This window comes from Myotis myotis, unplaced genomic scaffold (assembly GCF_014108235.1).
Source record: "Myotis myotis isolate mMyoMyo1 unplaced genomic scaffold, mMyoMyo1.p scaffold_m19_p_13, whole genome shotgun sequence".
NCBI lineage: Eukaryota > Metazoa > Chordata > Mammalia > Chiroptera > Vespertilionidae > Myotis > Myotis myotis.
The window spans coordinates 17,885,281-17,900,425 of record NW_023416317.1 but is presented as its reverse complement, the minus strand read 5'-3'; the positions used below and the strand labels follow the sequence as shown (position 1 = coordinate 17,900,425).

At 47.9% G+C, this 15,145-nt stretch overlaps 1 protein-coding gene across 7 annotated transcripts in view; it reads right to left on the bottom strand.

Moving 5' to 3' along the window:
* Positions 1-1,729: 1,729 nt before the first annotated feature.
* Positions 1,730-15,145, bottom strand: part of RFT1 (RFT1 homolog) — a 32,323-nt gene continuing 18,907 nt past the window's right edge. For 6 of the 7 annotated variants that reach the window (XM_036331914.1, XM_036331917.1, XM_036331920.1 and 3 more), the window contains 6 exons: positions 11,661-11,711; positions 10,481-10,611; positions 8,578-8,722; positions 5,660-5,765; positions 2,417-2,666; positions 1,730-2,136 (listed from right to left, as the gene is read on the bottom strand). In XM_036331914.1, the coding sequence (XP_036187807.1) occupies positions 1,969-2,136; positions 2,417-2,666; positions 5,660-5,765; positions 8,578-8,722; positions 10,481-10,611; positions 11,661-11,711 (851 nt within the window). In that variant the 3' untranslated portion in view covers positions 1,730-1,968. The remainder of the gene's footprint in view (positions 2,137-2,416; positions 2,667-5,659; positions 5,766-8,577; positions 8,723-10,480; positions 10,612-11,660; positions 11,712-15,145) is intronic. The other variant, XM_036331919.1, reaches the window with a different exon arrangement.

Here is a 15,145-nt window from a genome sequence, read left to right as displayed (position 1 = left end):
ACATTATGATTCATAACAGTAGCAACATTACAGTGATGAAGTAGCAACGAAAATAATTTTATGGTTGAGTCTCAACGAGGAACTGTATTTAAAGGGCCAGAAGGTTCAGAACCACTGGCCTAGAGGATGAGGGTGGTCAGCGGCAGCAGAGAAGGAACTTCTGAAGGCTAAAGACACATTTCCACACACTCAAGAGACAAAAAAGTGCACCGGAGGGAGGGCTGCCTTCTGCGTGTGCCGCCTACCCTGCCCCAGGGGACAACCAGCTCTTCTGAGCTGGCCTGGCCCTGCCTTACAAAAGCACGACGAAGGCCATGCTTTTAGAGGGCCTCCGATTGCTCAGTCACACCTTGCCTTTAGCTACTTCCCCCACCACCACCACCATTAGTACAAAAATATACTCTCCCTTGAATAGATAAAAAGGTGTGCAGGTGCCTGGGCCCTAACCTGAGTGTGCTGCTGGGTCTGGGTCCTCGGCCCTCCTTCTGGCTCAGGGCCAGTGGATCTAAATCAGGGTGGGGAACCTCTCTTCTGCCGAGGGCCATTTGGATATTTGTAACATCATTTGTGGGTCACACAAAATTATCAACTTAAAAATGAGCCTGCTACATTTGATCAAACATTTAATTAACTCACCCCTAATGCCTTGGCGGGGCCAGACCAAATGATTTCACGGGCCCGACATTCCCCACCCCAGATCGAAATGCCTGCATTTTAGCCGCACCACTGTCAGGTACTAGATGCCCTGACTGGCCCGGGTGAACAGCCTGCTCTGAGTGTAAACACAGGAAGTGTGGGGACCTCGGGGCTGGATGATTACTGCCAACATTCAATGTGCGGTTCGCGTATGTAGCGCCAAAGGTCAACCAGATGCAAAGAAATTGGTACATTAATGAAAGAAGAAAAACCCTTTGCTGCCTAGGAACAATGCTTGGTGATCTTGCCTGTTGGCTGCGGGAGGGTGAAGAGAGGTGAACTTTAGCCGGGACACCCACTGTATCCTGGAGGACCAGGCCCGAGGGCCTGCCACTCCTGTCCTGGGGCTGGAATTCGGGTGTACTGACGAGTGCTGGAAGTCATGGGTCAGTGGAAGGGCCTGTGCTACTTGCCACAGAGAATTTACCCTATTTTATTACATAAAGAAAAAAAGATACATCTATTCAACTTTGGTTGTCATCTGTGCATCTCCTGTGGGAAGTCACGCAGCTGCAAAGCAAGGTTTCCTTCCGCGGACAAGGTAGCTCCCATTGGATCACAGTGTCCTTCCAAACCCTGTCTTTCAGGTGGCCAGGCCAGGGGCCTTGAGCCAGCTTGCACCTCTCTGGGAAGGCACGTGCTGGCCCAGGGAACACAGCGAGGATGACAGGTGATCCCCAGTGAACTTCGGGAAATGTGAGCTGGAAGACTTCATGTTTTCATTGCTTGGATTTCTATTGAGCAACATTTCTCTTTCTCTAAAAACCCAGACCACAGGGCTGACACGAGAAAAGCTACATTCCAGGGTCTCCTTTGTTCTTGTTTGGTGCCTAACATCAGCTTTCCTTCCTTCTTTCAGAGAATAAGTCAAATATTCCGGTGAGGGGTAAAACGGCGCTTCTCTTTCTCTGCACCAGATGACTAACTATTAACATCTAAGGTGTAGCTTGTTGGAGCATGTAGCTCCCAAGGTCAATCACATCCAAAAGGAATGAATACATCACTCAAAAGGAAAATGCTGATCAGAACAAAATGGTGGAAAAAATAATTGTATTTATTTTAAAAGCTTTTGGTCTTCCCGTAAACATGGAACCCCTGCTTCCCGAGGAAGACTTCGGGTGGACAGTCCATGTTGGTCGGGTGGTTCTCTCCAACGCCTCACGAGCCTGGGTGGGCCTCACTCTGCAGACCCCTCTGCAGGGCCCTTCTGCCCAGGAAACGTGCTCTGCCCACAGCTGGCCCAGGTGCACAGGTGTCAGTGAATCCCTAAGGTCACGTCATTTTGTCAGCAAGTCTGGACGCACCTAACTGAGTCCTAAGAAAGTGGATCAGCTTGGTCTCGGTGAGGAACGCTGTCCCCAGAGTCGCTCCCAGACAGAAGGCCCCCACCACCACGTGCGCCAGCCGGGCCAGCCAGCCCTGCTTACAGCAGAGGAACGCCTGTGGAAAGAAACCGTGGTCACTGCCCTGGCCTCCTTCCTCTGGGGCAAGCCGGGGGAAGCAGGGGCCCCACTGTTCCAACTCTGAGTCAGATCAAGGGCGTGACAACTATGCGCTGAGGGTCTACCCTGTCCCCAAGGCTAACAGCATCCTAAGATGCTGTCCTAGAGGCTTCGGGGGAGGGACAGAGGTGGGAAATACTTGTCCAGCTGCTTCAGGCAGAGCAGGAAGGGAAGCCTAGAGGGAGGAACAGGGGACAGCTTGCTTCAGGGACTCTCACCTCTGACACACCAGTAATCCCACCACTGAGGGCAAATGCTCCCAGGAGGACGGGCGACAGCTGCAGGCCCGCCAGGGGCCTGTGGGGGCTCTCACGGTAGTAGCGGTGGATGAACCAAAGGCTCTTTGTGATCCGAATGCCCATGTTAAAGCAGTTGGCCAAGATGAAGCCCACACTGCCACACCAGCGGGTCAGGAGGTAGGACAGCACCAGGAATGAAGATGACAGGGCCAGCATTGTGAGGTTGTACCTGGTGAGGGAAACAAGCAACGCGGGGCAGTGACAACTTGCCCTCAGACAGAACTGCAAAAAAAAGTGGCTGTGAAATGCAGTCATGGAAAGCACCTGCAAGTCCCCGTAGTCCAGCTGGTTTTCATAACATTTTCATGCTCTAAAGATAACATGGAAATGTCACTGTCCCCCCTACCCCTGAATAGAAGAGTAAGAAAATGAACAACTCGTGTCCTGACCGGTGTGGCTCAGTGGGCTGGAGTGGCATCCCGTGCATCGAAAGGTTGCCAGTTTATTCCCAGTCAGGACACATACCTAGGTTCTTGGTCAGGGCATGCATGGGAGGCAGCCGATTGATGTTTCACTTTCACACTGATGCTTCTCTTCCGCTCCCTTCCTCTCTCTTTAAATCAATAAAAGCATGTCCTCAGGTGAAGACTGAAGAAAATGAGCAACTCAAGATAGTTATGGTTTTTTTAAGGATAATAATTGCTTCATTTAAGGGGCACTTTGTAATCAAAACACAAAATAATCCTATTCAGCCCAAGTCTTCAATGTGAGGCAGGAGAATATGACACGGGTAACAATTATATACAAAGGCTAACTCTGTGTCAGGCACCGTGTACCCCCTCTTGTCTCCCCCTCCCCACCCTCCAGCCCACGGTGCCTGAATGAATGAACACACAGCCTTCCCCGGGGAGTTCAGGTTCACTTGCAGACAAGGAAACCAGGCACACGGAGTCTGAGTAACTTGCCTGGGGAGGGAGCCAACACTCCCCCTGACCCCTGGCCCCTAAACTCTAGCACTGCACACCACTTCCTTCCAAATGCAGAAGCCCCATACCCTTGGCTGGTGGACATCATTCAAAGCAAATGATCAGCCTCCAAAATGAGATGTGAACAGGGAGCAGGCCTGGATCGTCTCCAGTGTCCCCAGACGCTTGCACATCCTTCCTTCTCCTCTGCATCTCTAGAGCTCTTTGGAGTCTATGACTGTATGGACTGTACTGCTCCTTCTGCTTCTCTGATTTCAAAGCAGCCAGTCACTGCCAGGCCAGCACGGCTCAGTGGTTGAGCTTCAACCTATGAACCAGGAGGTCAGGGTTCGATTCCGGTCAGGGCACATGCCCGGGTTGTGGGCTCAATCCCCAGTGGGGGGCGTGAAGGAGGCAGCCAATCAATGATTCTCTCTCATCATTGAAGTTTCTATTTCTCTCTCCCTCTCCCTTCCTCTCTGAAATCAATAGAAATATTACATATATATGTTTAATATTTCAAAATTAAACTTAACTATCTGAAGTAAATACCATGTCAAGACCATTATTTGAAAACTATATGTTGTGTCCAAAAAGTAGTCTGGAAAATCAATTTAGTGGGTCATGATAGGGCAGTTTAAAAATAAAACAACAGCCCTGGCCAATGTTGCTCCGTGGTCAGAGTGTCAGCCTGCTCACCAAAGGGTTTTGGATTCGATTTCCAGTCAAGGACACATACCTGGGTTGCAGGTTCAATTCACGTGTGGGAGGCAACCAATCAATGTGTCTCTCACATTGACGTTTCTCTCTCTCCTCCTCCCTGCCCCTCCCTTCCACACTCACAAAAAAAAAAAAAAAAAAAAAATGGAAAAAATATCCTCGGGTGAGGATTAACAACAAAAAATAATAATAAAAATGAAACAACAGAATTAAAAACTATCAGCATGTCCTGTGCATAACTGGCGAACTTACTGCTTCGTGAAAGCAGGAAGTTTCAGTCATGGCCCCTGAATATGTACTGGGTCACAGTGCTCAATGTCGTTTCTACTGTGAAAGCTGATTTGGGCCAGCAGTTCCTCGGGCCCAGCTGTCACTGGAAATCTCCTGGAGCTGTGTAATGGAAGACCCCTTGGCCCAGGCCCCACAAGTCTAGTTCTGTTGGTCTAGGAGGGGCTAGAACTTCCTAAGGGAACCTGGTCAGTCTGGGGTCTGCTACCCTAAACTCAAGTTCTAAATTATGGTGTAGCAAACACAGTCACAAGCTTCTTTGTGAGACAGTCCAACAGGGGCAGAGAGGCTGCTCTGAATGAGAGGAAGGGCTCCCCAACTCTGTGAACTACCCTTTCCCATCCCACCCCCACAACTGGCCTCAGGGCTTTCAGCAGCACTCAAGGCAGTTTAGAGGCAGCATGAACGCCCCCCTCACCCCAGAGACCAAAGGGATAACGAGGGCTCCTCATCCCATTTCATCCCATTACCTGCACCCACCCCTTCTACTCTCTCTCCTTCTCCCTATCACTTTCATCACTCTCTTTACCTCATCCTGTAGTGATACCTTAAGATACAGCCTTGCTGGTTTTGGTATTTGGACACAAGAGATGAAAGATCCTGAGTTCATTAATGAGCAGTTCATGTCAAAATCACTGAGGAGCTTTTAGACACACACACACACACACACACAGTTAGGAGCCTGCTGATACTGCAGGTGTGGTAGGAGAGAGAGTGGTGGAAGTAGGTGGGCAACAGTCTGCATTTCTAGCAAGCCCCATGGGGATTCTGATTCACAACCAGGGTTAAGAACCACTGCTTGAGGTTCCGGGGCAGAGGTTCTGGTCTGTTGTCAATGGATGAGAAAAATGGGCAAAAACATGTATGTTCACATGAGCCTTTCTCTGAGAGAAATGTCACAGATCCTGAGATTCTTAAAGACCCACAAGTCAGATTCAGGGACAGGACTCTGAATCCTGGAGAAGCCCTCTGGTAACCCTCTGGAGCAGTAAGCAGGGAAGTGCAGGAGTAGAGCTTGTCTTGTGCACGTCTCTGCAAACCTGGACTGACAGCCCTCAGACTCAGATCCCTTCCTCCACCGACGGGGGGTGTGCAGTGGAGAGCCTGGGGAAGGCTGTACTAGCGGCTAGGCGCCACCTCTAAGAGAGCCTTTCGTAAGGGCAGGTCCAGAATGAAAAGAAATGAGATGGCACGTTACTTCACTTTGGCTAAAGGCCATGATGAGAGGTGTGTCTTTAAGGTCACCCACCTGTCCACCTGTTCTTTGCTCATGGCAGCAAATGTGAAACACTCAGTTACTCCATTGATGGCAAGCAGGAGAACGTAGAGACAGTAAGTTCGCAGCAAAACAGGACCTGTAAGGAAACAACCCACTGAGCCGCCACAGCCCAAACGGGAGGCCCACACCCACCCTCAGGCTGGCGGGGTGGCCAGAGAACACCAGTAGGAGGTCATGAGCTGGTATCATCAGGGGCAAATGCATGCTCAAGCCTATGGTCTTAATGACCTGGAAGGACTCCTAGCATTCCATGGCACCGACTAAAACAAACAGCTAAAAACAAAAGGATACGTATGAATAAATGCATAGATCTCTTGCTTAACAGCTAAAAGCTTATCTGGCCAGCAAACAAATCTCGCTTTTTAAACCAGCACGGAGAGCCCTGCTGGCTGGAGCACTCGGGGCACGAGGGCTGCGCTAAGAGAACCTCCGTTGAAAAGGTCCTGAAGAAAAGACCTTGGGGAGAACAGGAGCAGCCGGCAGCTTCAGGGAGAGAACACCCACAAATCCGCAGGGAGACCAGAGCCCACCGTGTTATTTTTTTCTGTAACAAAGTAATGCAGCTCTATAGCTAACTAACAAGCTTTGAAAAAATCTGCTAACAAACGATCAGAAGCCTTAAAAATGGGACTGACCCCCAGTTTAAGAGGGCCGTTATCAAGAGACAGCCTAGCAATTGGTAATGAATGTAACATATGCCCAATCTGTGAGCCAGCAATACCACCCCTAGGTATACTTCCCACAGAAGAAAAATCACCTGTTCACAAAAACACTTGTACATAAATGTCCTCAGCAGTTTTACATAAAACAGCCCAAACCGACATCAATAGGCGAAGGATAAACTAACTGCGAGCCATCCATTCAAAGAGTCGGGAGCAGGGCAAGGAGATGAGGGGGAGTGGAGGCGAGGGGGAGGGGAAACGAGGGAAGGAAAGCTAGCAGGCACTCTGGGAGACACGCTGACCCTACCAGAAGCCACGATGGGCTTTACAGAGGCTCAGGTTTGGTCAAAATGAGAGGCAGCTATAATGCGGAGACAAGGCCAGAAGACCCTGCTGGGACATGACGCTGGTGCAGCCTGGCCAGGCAAGAGATGCCGACGGCCCTGAAGAATTTGGTGGCACCCCAAACCACAGGCTCTTTTCACAGACTAAGAAACCTGACCATTCTCAAGACTCTTCTCTGTGAAGAGGATACTGAGAATACCTTTTTGAGTCTAAAGTTATTAATGACTGTGACATAAACCATTAGAGGCATTTTACCTTAGAAATCAACTAACACTACCCTTTTAATTGATAAATGTTATTATCAAAGCTCAAACCTGGCACCAGCATCTCACTGAAGTAAAAGGACTACACATCCACAGTCGTTTGTTTATGTGTCTTCTGAGATTGATTACTCCTCTGGGTGAACATTCCATGGATGGGACAGCCTTCTCCTCCTGGCAACTCCTGGGATCACTACATTAAAGGCTGCTCCTAGGTGATCACCTTCCTAAAGGGGCAGAGCTGCTGTGAAACAGCTGAGTCCCAGTCTGCACAGACTCACTACTGGCTTCCCACTGAGGCCTCCCTGCAGCTGCCTGATAGAAACACACTTCTCCCAGCAGGAGCCCCAGGGAGCTGCACGCCTGGCACTGATTTCACAGCAGGAGTTTCTCCAAACTTAATGGCCTTTGTTCTTTTCCTAATACCGAAGTCTGGGCTCATCATAGCGGAGACTAAGCTACAGCGGAGACTACAGCATGCCCGAGGACTTACAAAATGGCAGCTGACAAAGCTCTTCACGTTGAGATGGGCCAGCAGAAAGAAGTCGTCAGGGTCCTTGTCTAGTGACCTGAGGGATGCAAAACCCCTCTGCTAAACCCAAGAGGAAACACTGCAATGGACTGCCAGCCTATGCCCAGCGCATTCTGAAAGTGGTGCCATCCAGGGCCGAGCAAGTGCTGCGAGATGCGTGGTGGCCAGGGCTCCCGGTCTTTCAGAGCTCGACACAGTCAATGCTTTCCTCCTTCAAACACCGAGTCACTGGACTATATGTACAATTTTATTTGCCAAGATCAATTTCATTCTCTGCAAGTGGCTCTGGGTTATCCTTCAAAGGCTTTTATGCATCAGGCTGTGAGATTTATGTTGTATTGACTATCTTCAGTGTGTTCAGTACCAAGTGGAGGCTCATTACAGCCTGCTCTCTGCCTTCCTCCCTCACCCTCACCGTATAAGGCCCGAGAAATCATTTGGTCTGGCCCTGCCAAGGCAATCGCAGGCGGGACTCGAAACTCAATAAATCTAGGAGCTTTTTTCATAGCAACATACATTTATATGAAGTGAGTCATATCCTATGGCCCTTGGCAAAAAAGGTTCCCACCCCTGCCCTGGAGGGGGCATATGGAAGCACCTGGCAAACCCAGTTTAGGCCTAAGAGGAAAGCCAAGGATTTTTTTTTTCCTAAAAGTTAATCCTCACCTGAGGTTTTGTTTATTTATTGGTTCTTAGAGAAAGGAAGGGAGAGGGAGAGAGGGAGAGAAACATCGATCATTGCCTCAGGTACACACCCCAACCAGGAATAGAACCTGCAACCTAGGTATGTGCCCTAAAACGGGAATTGAACCCGAAACCTTTTGGTGTATGGGACCATGCTCCAACCAAGCCACCCGGCCAGGGCAAGCAGGGATTCTTAGCAACTTCTTCAATGAGGTGGGGGAACAGATCCATCTGGTCTGACCTCCTATGAGGTGAAGAGTCCCACCCACAGCCCCGCCACTAACAATTCCCCCGACATGACACAGATTCAATGTGTGCGCACAAGCTCTTGAATTTCATAAGACCCTCTTATTTCTGTTCATTCTGTTCACAAATAAGAACACATCTGGCAACTCTTGTGCATACCTGATCCTGAGCTAAGCATGGCCCCTCCATAGATATCCAAAGCCAGCTGAGAGTAGGCAAAGCCAAAAACGGTGATGGTCAGGCCGGTGAGCAGGGCCAGCTTGAGCAGGGACTCCAAAACCGTGGCGGCCACAGCAACATCCTCCTGGTGCCGGGGAGAGGGAAGGAAGTTGGATGAATCATGAGCTAAAGGAAAGCCTCACATCTGGCCTCCCCTGTGCTGTTTCCTGGCCACTCCTTCAGTTAGTGAGGGCATCACTGCTTTCTGCAGCCCGCACTGTCTGTCAATCAGCAACAGAAGGAAAGGACAGTGTGTGCCTCCTTCGGGAGTGCAGGGGCAGCTTCGTGTCTAACTCATTTAGGATAAATTATGTCAAACGTTTCTTAGGAAACACTCACTGTCCCCTCTGATATTTATTCTTAAATGAGATAGCAATGTTTTGCACTGCTAGCTAGCTTTGCCTTTGCCAGTGTTCTTCTCCTGACAAACATCTCCAAATCCTGAGGTTCCTGTCAGTGCACTTGGGAAATATTCCTAAGTCAAATTGAGAATCAGATTAGCTCATTGTGAGATACTGTGCTTAAACTATATTTTGCAAAATGTCTAAGACATGTAAGAGGCCGCCTTAGCTTGCTTTTAATTCTAAAATAATAACCTTTTGGTGTATGCGACCAAACTCCAACATTGTGTTCAGTATCCAGACATTTTCAATGGCTTTAGAAAAGGGGAAGTTTATATAACCAAATGCTTCTGGATTAAAATCTCTTCTGTATTTACCAACTGGAGTATGTAGATTCTCACGGTCAGAATGTAGCTCTGGCCATTTCACAATCCTTAAGAAGCTTACACAACTGGTGTGGCGAGAGAAACCGAATGACCAGGTCCTCCCCTCCCCAGGTTCTCAGTCAGCCTTGCCCCAGTCTCTGAGTCCCTTGGCTCACCTCTGGGTCTTACACCCAAGACGAGACCAGAGAGGGGGTCTGTGCTGCGTTGGGGACAGCCATCGAGAGTTCTGAGAGGGCTGGGTCAAGAATAAGGCCAAAAAGAGGGACAAAAGGTGGAAAGAAAGGGCCAGCCAGTGAGAAAGGGAGAGGCTGTGAAAGAAGACATGCGCACAGGGTCCTGCCAGCATGCATTCAGAGTGCGGAGAACAAGCAGTCAAACTCACGGCCCACAGGCCGCATGCGGCCCACAACAAATGCTTTTGCGGCCCAGCCAACGTAACGGTAGGTAAGGAACGTCTTAATGAAAATTTTGTAATTTAATTTTTACAATATCCTGTTATACATAATTATTAATAACGAACTACAAGGTTAGCTAAGGACTGATTACTATAATCATGCTGCATTCATTTCCCTTATGTGCCTTACATGCAGGCGCACCATTTCTCTCCACTAATACTAGCAGTGAATATTTTAGCAGCTGATTGCCACGTCATTAGTCTTGTACTGACTTGTTTGGTGTGCGCAACAGAAAATATTTCACTTTTGGAGAACAAGAAAAATAGGTTTATTTGCATTACGCTTATTAATTTGTGCAGTTATTCACTGTCTGGTAAGTTAATGTTCAAGAAAAAGTATTAATTTTTATTAAAATGTTCTATTATTTTATGTTAACGACTACTCATTTATTTCAACCCTTATTATTCAGCATGTCTTTATCAAAATAAACCTTTCTATGAAAGTTGAAGCTTTTGGTTTTTTGCGGCCCACATAAACTTAAACCTTGTTTGTTTGGCCCGTGTTAGCCTTTGAGTTTGACATGCTTGGTGTAGAAAAATGAAATCTAGAAGGAAATTTCAGATCAGACAGAAGGGAAACAGACTGCTCCACATTTTTGTCTATTTATCTTGCAATTAGAGAGAGAGTTCATTTGAGATGGTGACATAAGAACCAGGACTACCTGCTTCTGAAGTGTGGCATCCTTTTCTCTCTCCAGCACCTTCGCAAAGAATATATAAAAACTCTCCTCTATTGGCTGGAAAATTAATCTGGCCACAAGGGAGCCAAGATTATTCACTATATCATATACACCTACAAAACAAAAGGAAGAAACAGCAATCCTACTGGGGTTTCCTCTGAATTTTCTCAGCACTATTAACTTTTTATCTAATTCAATTTTTAAAACTTTTTGATATAACTATAGTCACGTGTAGTTGTAAAAATAATAGATCCAGTTTCCCTGAGAGTAACATCTTGCAAAACTCGAGTACAATGTCACAACTAGGACAATGACGTTGAAATTAAGATACAGCCCAAGCCAGTTTGGCTTAGTAGATAGAGCGTCAGCCTGCAGAATGAAGGGTCCCAGGTTCAATTCTGGTCAAGGGCACGTACCTCAGCTGTAGGCTCAATCTCTAGCCCTGGTCAGGACATGTGCAGGGAGCAACCAATTGATGTGTCTATCTCACATCAATGTTTCTCTCTCTCTCTCTCTCCCTCCCTTCCACTCTCTCTAAAAATCAATGGAAAAATATCCACGGGTGAGGATTAATAACAACAAAAGATACAGAATACTTCCTTCACCGGCACTTTTCTATAAAAGTCATTAGAACCACATGGATTTTTTCCTATTTTTATTTCCACTACTCCAAGGTTATATTAAAAAAATAAATATGAAAAAATTGAGCCCTAGAAAGTGCTGGGGGATTGACAGCAAATCTCCAAACCAGTTAAAAACCAAATAAAACCAAATCAATAAAACCAGTCTGGTAAGCTGTTTTTAAGTACACCTACACAAGCATGGGGTATATCTTTGTAACTGTGATGATGAGCTCCCTTTTCTCTCTTCTTAGCACCTCCCACCCCCAAATGAGCGTCAGAGCTCTGCGGAAAGCAGGGTAAGGCAGGATCTCAACAGAGAACCTGCCACCCAGGTCGCAGGAGAAGGGAGAGTCAGTACACTGTATATATTTATAAAGGCCTACAATTTTCAATCTTCAGGATTCATGTTTTCATAATCTTCCTTTTATATAATTCCTAGGTTCATTTTCATTAATCATATCAAAATGCAAAGAAAATATTAGGAAGTATCTACTAACAGTATTCCCCTTTAATTAAAACACTACAGAATTTCATCTTACCCTGATCTCCAAAATTTAACACGTTCAAAAATGTCATCACATATCGCTCCCCTGCAAATAGAAAAGCAAAGTAATTAGCATTTTAACTGTACATTATTTTCTTGTTTCCTTTTCTTTTTTTTAAATATTTTTTTACAGAGAAGAAGGGAGAGGGATAGAGAGTTAGAAACATCGATGAGCCAAAACCGGTTTGGCTCGGTGGATAGAGCGTCGGCCTGTGGACTGAAGGGTCCCAGGTTCGATTCTGGTCAAGGGCATATACCTTGGTTGCGGGCATATCCCCAGTAGGAGGTGTGCAGGAGGCAGCTGGTTGATGTTTCTCTCTCATCAATGTTTCTAACTCTCTATCCCTCTCCCTTCCTCTCTGTAAAAAATCAATAAAAATATATTTAAAAAAAAAAAAAGAAACATCGATGAGAGAGATCGATCAGCTGCCTCCTGCACGCCCCCCCACTGGGGATGTGCCCGCAACCAAGGTACATGCCCTTGACCGGGATCGAACCTGGGACCCTTGAGTCCGCCGGCCGACACTCTATCCACTGAGCCAAACCGGTTAGGGCTGTTTCCTTTTCTCTTATCATCTATCAACTTTTCCTGTTGGCAAATATCTGAAAGGAGAAAAATTAGATAATTAAAGAAACATTCCTTGTCCTAATGTAGATTTCAAATAAGCTCAAAATAGTAGCAGCTTAGAAAGTGCTGGGGGATTTATTGACAGCAAATCTCCAAACCAGTTAAAAACCAAATAAAACAAAATCAATAAAACCAGTCTGATAAGTTGTTTTTAAGTACAGGGAGATTACTAAAATATTAATAATGAAAGTAATTGTCCCAAGTTTTAAGGGAGATCAGATGATGTGAGTGTGAATTCTATAAAACGAAAGGTCATGGTTATGAGCACAGACTCATTAAAAGTTTCCTCTCCAGGAGGAGAACGCTCCATGGAGGCCGGCAAGGCTCTGGAGCCCACGCTCATGATTCAAATCTAAGCCTAATGCCTTCACGGAGAAGACAGGGCCCAGAGCCCTACTCCCCCACCCCCAATTTTCAGATTATCTGTGAATGGAAAGCACTGACCATTAAGGCGATAAAACACCGAGGAGTGCCCATAGCCCTACAGAGCAAATTCTCACCTCCTAGCAACTTGCTAAAAATAAAAAGAAAAAAAAAGGCAATATTAGGAGACTAGAAGCAGCGGTCTCTGAAGTCTCTCTGGCCCTTGCCTCCCTACAATCTCCCAGCCACTGCCCTGAGCAGGGACCTCCATGGTCCTCTCAGGCACGGGCCAATGGCTGAATTCACTCCCATCTGCATCTCTGCACTACTCCAACCATCCTCACCGCTAACAGTTCCAGCTTTTGCAAATCTAGCTCTTCAGTCAATCCCTGCTTTCACACCTTTAAATGGCCTCTTAATGTCTGCAAAAAAGTCCGGGCTCCTTAATTCTGAATTTGGAGCCTTTTATAAACTATCCCCAAGCTATATTTTTGGCCTCCCTTCACCAACCTCATCCCCACCTCCCATCAAACCATCATCCTCAGCTACATCCTACCAGGCTTTAGCCTCTCCAGCTGCTCTGAGTCAGGCTGGCTCGTGGCATTCTCACCACCTAGGATGGCATTTCTGCAGGGAACTCCTTGTGTTCTGCCACAATGGGCCTCTCCCTCTCCACTCTGTAAGCTCCCTGAGGGCAGGAACCCTGTCTCGGTCATCTCCATTTCCCTGGTTTCCTAGAGGAGCACCAGGAAGTGAGAGGACACACAAGAGATGTCTGGCGAATGAGGTCACGTTTCCAAGTACAGTCCTCGCAGCTCTGAGTCAGAGTTAACCACACAATTGTGCCTCTTTGGTGAGAGAATGAGCTCTTTAAGCTCGTGGCCTGCTACTCATCCATCTGTGTATTCTCAGCACCTGGCACGCAGTGTTCAGGAAATGTGGGGGCAGAAGGTAAGAGCATACTCATTTTTTGCTATTACAATGAATGATTTCAACTTTCTCAGAGCTGTAGCTTTGAGAGAAAAAGAATCTGGGAGTCCTTGTCAAGCCACTTCCTTATTTCACAGCCATGGAGATGGGAGGCCCTGAGAAGTTCCTAATGGCCCTCTGCCAGTCAGGCCAGGGCGGCCCAACCGTGGAGTGAGCAAGCACTCGGTGCCCCCTCCAGGCCCCACTCAGGAGGCTTGAGTGCGTGGCTAGCTTCATCTGCTGCTACCAACACATGTCCAGCCACTGCAATCCAGAGAACCAATTAGCACCACTGCTTGGACTGGATCCATTCCTCAATTCATTTAAACTGCTCTTAAAACTCTGGGAGGAAAAAAGTACACAAGGTGAACTAACAATAAGGTGAACTGTCACAAAACACAACTGCACTACGGACACCTTTCTTTACCAGCAAATACTTGCTGAACACCTATCATGTGCAGGCCCAGCAGGGTGCTGGGGAGACAGTGGTGAACAGCACCTTCCAGCTCTCAAGAAACTCATAGTTAAGGCACCTCCACTCAGCTCTCCGAAGGCTTCGGATCCTTACTTCCTAGAAGTTCTGCCAACAGTTTCACTTTGTAATGGCAATGTTACAGGCTTAGACCAGAACCATGCACTCTCAAAGCTCAGAGAGCCTCAGACACCTCCTGTCCTACCCCTTAACTCAGATGGGACAAGTGAGGCTTACAGGGAGTTATTTCCCTTTGGAAGTATAATTAGTTAAAAATGAAGAGAGAGGGGGGAGGCCTGGCTGGTATAGCTCAGTTCGTTGGGCGTCGTCCTATGCAGTGAGGGGTTGCAGGTTTGATTCCTGGTCAAGGCATATGCTCAGGTTTTGGGCTTGATCCTCAGTAGGGGGTGTGCTGGAGACAGCAGATTGGTGTTTCTCACGTTGAATTTTTTCTTTGTCTCTCCCTTCCTCTCTCTCTAAAAATCAATAAAAATATATATTTTTAAAGATAGACGGGGATGTGTGAAGAAAAATAATCTATATATAAAAAAACCAGTGACCGGAAAGCCGTAACAACCAGAACGACCGGTCGCTATGACGCCCACTGCAGCCAGCGAACCAGCCAGATCTGGGGATGGGGCCAGCCCGCCACCCTCCTGCAGCCCCTCTCCCTGTCCAGCCCCACCCCAGATGGGCCCCCTCAACCTGATCAGGGGCAGGGCTGGCTGGCCAGCTGGCCAACTGCCTGTGGCCCCTCCCGCCAGCCAGACCCGCCCCCAATAGGCTTCCTCCACTCCGATTAGCCCATGGCCCCTCCCCTAGCTAGCTCCGCCCCTGATTGCCCCCCCCACTCTGATCAGGGGCCGGCCGGCCCACCGCCCACAGCCCCTCCCCACCCCCAATCTGCCCCCACCCCATCAGCCCGCGGCCCCTCCCCCAAGCCAGCTCCACCCTGATTGCCCCCCCACACCAACTGGGGTGGGGGCTGGCCAGTCAACCGCCCACGGCCCCTCCCCCAGCTGCTGACCCTCAATCGGCTCCCCACCCC